A 10,053-nucleotide genomic window follows, 5' to 3' on the forward strand; every position below is an offset into this window, starting at 1 on the left:
AAACTAATTTGTATTTTTTTAAATGTTTCATACATTTTAAGAGATTGCGGTTTTTGTATCACTACCCAAATTTTCTGTAAGTGGTACCTCCAGGAATATTGGAGATAAAAACTAATTCTCTAGTCAGACAGAAATTCAAGATTAAATAAAAAAAATTAAATGCATAATTTGAGAGTCACTAAACATCTGAACCTTAATGGATCTGCTAGATATCAACAAACCGATGGTTAGTGAGCTGATTTTACGTTCATTTCAAATAACATTCCTGAATCAAGACCATGGCTTCGTTCAATTTCCTTCCATAATTTCATGACTTATTTCATGTCTGACGTAATGTGGGAGTCATTCAATATGTCTTAAAATGGATCAAAGAAGAAGAAGAAGAAGCTCTTAACAAATCAGAAACCAACAACTAGACTGAGTGGTTGCTCAACTCTTTTTTAGATTTCACTACATGTTGATGATCATTCCAGTCATGAAAAGGTATTCTTGAAAATATAATGAAAGTCAGTGTACAGTTTTTCTTTTTTCAAAGCAGTTCCATTTATTTTCATCTGCACTGAGAGACGGGAGAGAACAACAGCTGTAATGATGAGACTTTATAAGCAAGCAATATTCTGGAAGATCGATATTAGGAAAGAATGAAGTTGGAGCAGATGCACAGCATGTTCAAATATATGCCGTTATTCATTTAGCCAGGACCGCGATTTGCATTGTTGTTGATGGTGTTGTTGATCCAATTCATGTAACTGCAAACGTCCATAATGCCAGCTGCTTCGGTGCAGGCGAGCGAAGTATCACCGACGAAGGAATTGACTCCATAAATCTTGTGGTCGTACTCCACACCTCCACCAGAGTCTCCCTGAAAAAGAGTTGCAGGTTATTTAACTATGCTGGGAGAGCATGGAGTGACTTTAGGCTTCGAGGGAACAGGAACCTACTTTGCACAAATCCTTTCCAGGGCTTTGAATGCAGAACCAGTGCTGATACAGTCTGGCAGGATTACTGAAGGCCTTAAGGTTCCGGAGCCTTGTGCAGTCCACATTGTCAAAGTTGGCACACTGAAGAGTGTTGGACCTACCACGTACTACACAATAATGGAAAAACATGATGTTTTTTTCTACAAATAATCTGATATAGAAAAATACCATGTTTTATATTTTGTTTTCTTCTGAATTCAAATATAATTAATTAAACTTTGTCTCACTTCTCGCATTGTTTTGGCCCATCTGATCAACACCAAATCCTGCCGTCCGAACAGAGGCGCCTCTGAAATACAATAAAAAGTATGAGTTTGAACGGAAAAGGTTCTTAGAAGAAGCCAGACCTCTCAGACTTCTATAGAGTGAAACTGTGACTCACATGGGGAGCAGATTTTGACAGTCAGGAAGAGCCACAGGTGTAATCGTGGACAGATTCGGCAGCTTCAGCAGCATGATGTCATGACTCCTCCGATTTTGGTCCTGAAAGATGTGATGTTCAGTAATGACTTGCGGCTGCTCTCCTGGACCCGGGTGAACTCCTACGGTTGCAGACATGGTCCTGAAAATAAACAGGGTTTTGTTTAATCTGCATCAGTTTTATTAGGAGGGTGAAGATGCTCTGCGCTGTGGAGGGCAGTGGTTCTTGAAAAAAATAAATTATGGGGTCACGTGATGCATCCAAACTGAGAGGACCGCTTTCGCCGACCTCCCGCTTCCTCGGCCGACAAACCTTTGCCTCACTGGATTAAGCTCTTTTTTCGGCTCTTTTTTTCCGGCTCGATCTGTTGATGAACATGCCTAACACCAAGGGAAATGCTATCTCACCAGATGCGCTGCGCAGAGGTTGTCAAGAAGCCAAGAACATACCAACAGGTAGCACCGAAGCTAGCCCGGAAACGGACGATAGCGCATCGTTCGAAGAAAATGTGGCCAACACGGTCTCCAGAACCGTCACCGAAAAGATCGGCGCTCTGATGGAGCAGAAGTTTGCAGAGTTTAACGTCACTCTGGATAAACTCAGCCGCCGGGTGGAAGATAATACAAAGCGGATAACTGAGACAGAGAACCGCATCTCAGAGGGTGAAGACCGCACGGCTACTCTCGAGGCTAAGTTAGCTGAGCTCGAAAAAAAAGTGAAGACGCTAACGGTCCAAGTTGAGGACAGCGAAAACAGGAGCCGCAGAGACAATATTCGAATAATCGGTCTCAAGGAAGGCACAGAGGGGAACCAGGCCGTCAAGTTCTTTGAAACTTGGCTTCCAGAGATGCTGGGATTGGAGACCAAACGAGCCTCAATTAAAATCGACCGGGCACACAGAACTCTGGGTCCACTGAAGAAAAGTTACAGCTGACCTGTTATCATCAAGCTGCATAACTTCAGTGACAAACAACGGATCCTTGTCGCCGCCCGGGAGAAGGGCGAGATTACATACCAGAACAGTAAGATCCACATCCGCCAGGACCTTTCAGCCCAGGTGAGGGAGGCTCGACGCCAGTTCAGCGTGGTGTGCCAGCGCCTCATCCAAACGGGGGTCCGCTTCCAGATGCGCTACCCGGCTACCTTAAGCTTTGTCTACGACGGGGAGGAACGCTCCTTTAAAAGTCCACGGGAAGCAGAGGCGTTTCTGGGCAAGAACCTATAAACCTCGTTTTGGATCAAACAGTACAGTATCCCATTTTCACTTATTATAATTTGTATAATGAATGTTGCCGAACTTTATCTGCTACACGGAGATAGCATACCGTAGAGATGAATGTGTGAAGCGCGCATATGTCGGGGGATTTTTTTCTTTTTCTTTCTTCTTCTTTTCCCCATCTCTTCTTATTATTATCATTGTTATTTATTTATTTATCCATCTTGGTTTTGGTGGTTCCGTAAGTCTCTTCAAGATACAGCACGGTTTTCTTCTCCATGATATCAATGACAATCGCTCTTCTAATAATCACATCGTTGGCAGGGGAGCGGGAACTTTTATTACTGCACTGTATGTTTAGCTCCAGTCCTTTGTTGATCACTAAATCAAATGCTGCCTTTCATTTTTCTCTCATTAATGTTTGCGTGGAATACCTTTATATACATGAGAGGTTTAATTTTATATGGGAGACCTTAAAATTGTTTCACTTAATGTGAAAGGCATTAATCATGTTGTCAAACGTCAGAAGATTTTGTCCTTCCTTAGAAAAGAAAGATGCCAAATAGCCTTTCTGCAAGAAACCCACCTCTCAGATCTGGAACATATAAAACTGAGGAGAAGCTGGGTGGGTCAGGTGTTTTACTCTTCATACAATTCAAAAAGCAGAGGGGTTGCAATCCTCCTGCATCGTTCTCTCCCAATTCACTCTTGATAAAACAATATCAGACAAAGAAGGACGCTACATACTTCTGTCTGACTATCTTTACGGAGAACATTTAACTTTTGGTAGTATATATGCTCCAACGGTATATGAAGCTTCTTTTTTACCTCAACTCATTTCAGACCTGGCAGCATTTCCCTCCTCATTTCTGCTTCTGGGAGGAGACTTTAACTGTACATTAAACCCGAGTGTGGATGTGTCTCCTCCTCGATCTATTCTCTCCAGGAAAAGTGCAAAAATAGGTGAATTTATCAAAGACTCAGATCTATATGATGTGTGGAGGGTTTTACACCCCTCAGATAAAGATTACACTTTTTTCTCAATTCCACACCAAGTCTTCTCCAGACTAGACTATTTCTTATCTTCAAGGACTGTTTTGAGTAGGGTATTAAGTTGTACAATTGGTACTAAGTTTCTCTCTGATCACTCTCCCATCAGTATAACTATTTCCCCCCCCCATAAAGATCCAGCTTGCAGATACTGGAGACTTGACCCTACCCTGCTAAGTAACAATTCCTTTATTGATTATATTAAACTAGAATGGAAGCAATTTATTTCTATTAATAAAACCCCAGATATCAGCCCCTCCACACTGTGGGAAGCTGGAAAGGCATATATATGTGGGGCTATTATATCTTATACATCAGCACAGAGGAAAGAATCCCTTAAAAAACAGCTGGATTTAGAGAAGACAATTGATGATCTGCAAGCTCAACTTCAAAGAAATCATAGCAGCCATTTGGAAAAACAGTTAGATGCAGCGCGCTCTGCCTTAAATCAGCTCTTCACCAGGAAGGCAGAAACAGCTTTTCTATGCCAAACATAGACTATTTGAATCGGGTAATAAACCAGGCTGGTTATTGGCTCTACTTGCTCGTGGCAAAACTGAACCCAATGTAATCCCTTCTCTTATAGATAGAAATGGCATAAGGCATTTCAAATTATCTAATATAAATAAAGTAATGAAGTTGTTTTATCAAGATCTCTATAGCTCTGAATGCACACCTTCCTCAAATAATAGAACAAAATTTCTTAACAATATAAAATTGCCATCTCTATCAGACGAACAGAAAGCAGATCTATGTAAACCAATTAGTAAAGAGGAAGTCTCACATGTTATACGCACTCTTAAGGGAGGCAAAGCTCCAGGACCAGATGGTTTTGGCCCTGAATTTTATAAAACTTTTATTCAGGAACTAGTTGGCCCCCTTACAGAAATGTATCTAGATTCTTTTGCAAAGGGTTGTCTCCCCCCTTCATTAAGGACTGCTAGTATTTCAGTTATCTTGAAGAAAAACAAGCCTGCGGACATGTGTGGATCTTACAGACCTATCAGCCTGATCTCTGTTGACAGTAAACTGCTGTCAAAACTGTTAGCTATTCGCCTGGAGAAATTACTCCCCATACTTATAAATTCAGATCAAACTGGCTTTGTCTACGGACGCTATTCATCTACCAATGTAAGGAGGCTTTTGAACATCATAAAATTTACCTCACAATACAAAAAGAAGGCACTGGCTGTTTCATTGGATGCAGAGAAGGCTTTTGACAGGGTTGAGTGGGGCTATCTATTCGATGTTTTGGCGATATTTGGTTTAGGGGGGAGCTTTCTTGATTGGATTAAAACTATATATTACTCACCTGCAGCTGTTGTTATAACCAATAGGCAGCGCTCTGAACCTTTCTCAATATCACGAGATGTCCGCCAGGGGTGCCCTCTCAGTCCCCTCCTTTTTGCTTTAGCATTGGAACCATTAGCTGAAACTATTCGATTACATACTGATGTAAAGGGAATAACAATATGAAAGAAGGAACATAAAATTGCCTTATATGCAGATGATATTCTCTTGTTCTTATCCTCCCCTCAGCAATCAATTTCTGTAATCATGGATATTCTTAATGAATTCAGTACTTTTTCTGGCTATAAAATAAATTTTAGTAAATCTGAGGCAATGCCACTGGGAGCCCTAAATGTTCCAGACTCTCAGGAGAAGTTTCCATTCAGATGGTCGAGTTCTGGCTTTACTTACCTAGGAATAAAGATGTCTTCAGACCTTACAGATCTGCAAAAATTAAACTTTACTCCAATCTGCTCATCAGTTAAACGAGATTTGGAACGATGGCAGAGCCTGCCCCTGTCTCTGTTTGGCCGAATTAGCCTCATCAAGATGAATGTACTTCCGCGGCTCTTATACCCGCTGCAAATGCTTCCTTTATATATAACAAAGAAAACTATCACAGACTTAGAGAAGGCTTTTTCCAAGTTTATCTGGCAAGGTAAAAAACCAAAGCAGAGGCTTAAGACACTACAATTACCCGCTGACATGGGTGGTCTTTCTACGCCTAATATATTATTTTTTAATGGGCATGTCATGCACGCTACCTCTGGCTTTGGTTACAAGCGTATGTTAAGAAAGAGACCTGCATTGACTCATGGGCCTGTCACCCTCATTCTCTATGGAGCTTGGTTACATGCGAGGCAAAAAAGATTAATCTGGAAGTGAAACACAATGTCATTATTTATAATAGTATAAAGATTTGGCATGACATAGCTAAATATCTCGGACGGAGAAATGTGAAGTCCCTTCTTTCCCCTATAACCCAAAATCCTGACTTTCCTGCAGGTGTTGGTTCATCCATATTCCTCTTTTGGAGGGACAAGGGAATTCACTTAATTAATGATTTACTAAAAGACAACACTCTACTGTCTTTCCAGCAACTGCAGAATACATTTAACATCCCTAAAGCTCACTTTTTTGGGTATTTACAGATTAGACATTTTGTATTTTCACAGATCACCTCTTCCTCTGTAGATGCCTCTCACAGTGAGGTGGAGAGATTCTTTCTGAAGTGTAAAAACAGAAAACAGTTTATATCATCATTTTATGCAATCCTTGGTTCTTCTGCTATTTGCCAGATTCTAGATATTTCTAATAAATGGGAAAACGACTTGAATAATCGATATACTGAGGATGACTGGCAAATATCTATACGCCTGGTTAGATCTGTAACTACTTGCAATCGACTGAGAGAAACTCAGTACAAGATTTTTCACAGATTACATGTTACTCCTGTTATTCTAAATAAGATCGATCACTCTGTTTCACCTTTATGCACAAAGTGCAATCTGGAGAGGGGCACATATTTCCACTATTTTTGGGAATGTAAATTAGTTTCTAAATTTTGGTCTCTTATCTCAAAAGAAATCAGTGAGATATTTAAAAAAGAGATCAAGAAAGACCCTGGTGTTTTCCTCCGAGGCCTCCCATCCAGAGAATTACGCCTTTCTACAACACACTATAAGCTATTACAAAAAGTCCTTCTCATTGCTCGTAAGTGCATACTGCAGAATTGGGTCAAGGTATTTCCACCTAGTACCACTTTTTTGGTACAGGGCAGTGGTGGGCCGTCAGGGCCTGCAAAGCCTTGTCTGCTGGCCTAAAAATTATCTGAATTACAGACTGATGTAAATTATATTTTGTCCATAAATAATTAATAAATGATTCCAAACGGTATGTTCCAGTTCCTTTCATAGTTTTCCCATGGTTGCGCTGCTTCCAGACATGTTTTTTTCATATTAAATCATTTAACCAATCAGATTTCAGGCATCATCTGTTGCTAGGGTCAAAGAAATCTGCCCGAGGCCTTCGCTATCCGTTCCTGATGGCGCAGTGAAGTAAAGTGAAGCGTCAAACAGACAGCTGCTTCAACCAATCAGACAGTTGCTTCAACCAATCAGACAGTTGCTTCAACCAATCAGATTTCGAGTTGGCGACTCAGCGCCTTCTAGCTTCTAACAACAGCGTATCCAGGCCCTCTGATTTACATTCACCAAAAGATACAGTAGGGGCGGTGTGCACAGATGTAGCAGGAGAATTGTGCACTTCAGCAAAGGCATTTATTCTGGCTGCACAAGTATCTATCTGCTGTGCAACAAGAAAGAAATAAACTATGAACTAATAACAAAGCAGCTGAGATCAACGTCCAACTTGCAGACAGGAGCAGGAATGGTTTGAATAGGAGGGGAAATATTTATTTCAGGCTTTTAATGCATCACAGGTGCTGTGGATACGGAGTCAATCTAATGTTACAATCAATGGCTCGGACATTAAAGACTGGGACTTTCTCACCATCCGGGTTTCCAGCAGTGAGCTGCAGTGAGAATCCACTGGGGACTGATCAGAGAGCCTCCGCAGCGGGATGTACGTCCTCCACCTCTTGCCTCCAGTTTCACATGGTAGCGACGCTCGGTTGGTCCACACGTTGCACCTCCAATGAGTCTCCTCTGACGATGCAGCTCCGAGCTCGTAGCGAGACCTGCAGCATCAGATTTTACATCACAATGTTTGTTTGCATGGTAGAAAACAACAACTGAACTAAAATGGAGTGTGGACTCACCAAGCCACAGCATGAGAAGGAGAAGTTTGAGAGGAGCCATCGTTCTCATTTGCTTCTTGATAATAGCACACTCTGCTTTTATAGCATGTCCTCACAGCCTGATTGGCCCCCGAGACACTAACTTATCTCCTTTTAAGGAATTACTGACCTAATGGTGTTGTAATCACTTCTTCTTCTTATTTCACAACTACAGTGTCAAAACACTGACTGCAAAGGTTCTCATGAACAGGTTCGAGCAGAACATCAACTATGAATTACATACTGCTCAAGACAAGATATATTTTTTTTACTACAGAATGATGCATAAAACTAGTCCTTCTACTGAGTTCAAATAGCAAAAGCGCCATCGTTACTGTTGCAGTGTGTCTGAGAGGCGATGACATGTTTGTGTAATAATAACAGCGATGGATAGAAAGTATCAATAAAGTATCAGTAATACTGAAGAAATGTCATGAAAGTATTATCAATAGTGAAGAAATATCATCATAGTGTCAGTAACAGCTGTAGTGGTAGACAGTAGTATAAAGTACATCCAGCAGAAGTCGTCGTGGCGGCCTGCACATCAGGGACACTAAATAATGAGTTCAAGATGTTTTCACAGTCATAAGTGTAACAGGTGTGGAAGTTCCAGGTTACTGCACAGAAACATGTCACCATATTTCACTTTTTAATTTAAAAATCTTTTAATTAGCATTCAGTTCAATTCATTGCCTGTTCATCACAAACCCTGAGAACTTGTTCTACATTTAGCACATTGTTACCATCACCATGTCTTTGTTGTCATGTTCTGGCCTTGTAATATGGTCTCTATGAAATGATGTGCAATGCATGTGATTGTCGTGTAATCTAACTTTAGCACAGTGTTTAACCTGCAACCAGACATTTTTTGTCTCGTTACTGTGAATTTGACATATTAATATTATTCTTATTCACTGTTTTTAATTTTACCAATCAATGTAACATCTTGAAGCCCTCTGAGGCAACAAAAATAAATTGATTGATTGATTGATTGATTGATTGATTGATTGATTTTTAAAGCTGTAGCATCAAAGTTAATCTAGAAAGAAAGAGACAAAGCTCTGGCACTGGGATCTGTTTCCGGTAGATGTAAGAACGCCACATCCACTCCCCGTCCAATCAGAACGCTTCAGTCTGCAGCATGCAAGTGGATTTAATCCTGTTTTTTCCCATGTAAACACCAAGCTAATTCATTTGGAATTAACTAATTCTGAATTATGGGCCGCACGGTGGCGCAGTGGTTAGTGCTCTTGCCTCACAGCAAGAAGGTCCTGGGTTCAAATACCAGCCGGGGCTCAGGGCCTTTCTGTGTGGAGTTTGCATGTTCACCTCGTGCGTGCGTGGGTTCCCTCCGGGTACTCCGGCTTCCTCCCACGGTCCAAAAACATGCATGGTAGGTTAATTGATCACCCTAAATTGCCCCTAGGTATGAATGTGTGAGTGAATGGTTGTCTGTCTATATATGTCAGCCCTGCGACAGACTGGCGAACTGTCCAGGGTCTACCCCGCCTTCGCCCACAGCACCCGCGACCCCGAAAGGGATAAAGTGGCAGAAAATGAATGAATAATTCTGAATTAAAAACGCCATGTAACCGTGGCCATTTACCCACATTGTGCTCTATGCTGCAGTGCAGTTCACTGTTTCTCCCTTGAATGACTTGAAAGGACTCGAAACTGGAAGTGTAGGACCTGCGACTTGACCGGGACTTGAAGGCAAAGGCTTGAGGCTTGAGACATACTTGTGACTTGAAAGTCAGTGACTTGGTCCCACCTGTGGGAATCAGTTTGTAAAAATATGTGAACTTTTGGATATGAGCGAGAAAATCTCTTTCCACAATGCATTGGAGCAGATGACAGAAAATGCTGCACTCTTCTCAAACAGCTGCATCTGGAGAGAGAACCGTTTGTGATAAAGGGAAATTCAAAGTATAGTGGGAATCACAAGGTCTGTAGCTATGTTTTAAATATAATTTTTTTTTAAGATTGAGCCAGAAATATGGCTGTGGGGAAACATTTGTTTGGTGTAAATTGAGAGTCTCTCACACTCTAAATTCATTTCTCTCACTCCAGTCCTCTCCAATACACACACCCATTATAAACTCCAAAAACGGCTGAAATTCTGAGCAAACTTTGAAGCTCACAGTTAAAATTTTTTGTCAAACATTTGAACTGAGGTTTTCACATCTGAAGGGAGGACAAACATTGCAACGTTTTGAACCTGTGTTTATTTTACTGACTGTTTTGAACAGTTATCAGCCCTATTATCACTATTTGGTTCTGGGAGATCATAAAAAGCACC

At 41.1% G+C, this 10,053-nt stretch overlaps 1 protein-coding gene across 1 annotated transcript; it reads right to left on the bottom strand.

Moving 5' to 3' along the window:
- Positions 1–529: 529 nt before the first annotated feature.
- On the bottom strand, positions 530–7,857 carry LOC115390361 (trypsin I-P38-like). Its single transcript, XM_030094204.1, has 6 exons — positions 7,737–7,857; positions 7,469–7,655; positions 1,363–1,542; positions 1,208–1,269; positions 942–1,087; positions 530–862 (listed from the first exon to the last, which is right to left on the bottom strand). Exons 1-6 carry the CDS (start codon positions 7,783–7,785, stop codon positions 692–694), a joined length of 795 nt encoding a protein of 264 aa, XP_029950064.1. The 5' UTR covers positions 7,786–7,857; the 3' UTR covers positions 530–691.
- Between the last annotated feature and the right edge of the window lie 2,196 nt (positions 7,858–10,053).

Source organism: Salarias fasciatus, chromosome 6, assembly GCF_902148845.1.
Source record: "Salarias fasciatus chromosome 6, fSalaFa1.1, whole genome shotgun sequence".
In the NCBI taxonomy this organism is placed as follows: domain Eukaryota; kingdom Metazoa; phylum Chordata; class Actinopteri; order Blenniiformes; family Blenniidae; genus Salarias; species Salarias fasciatus.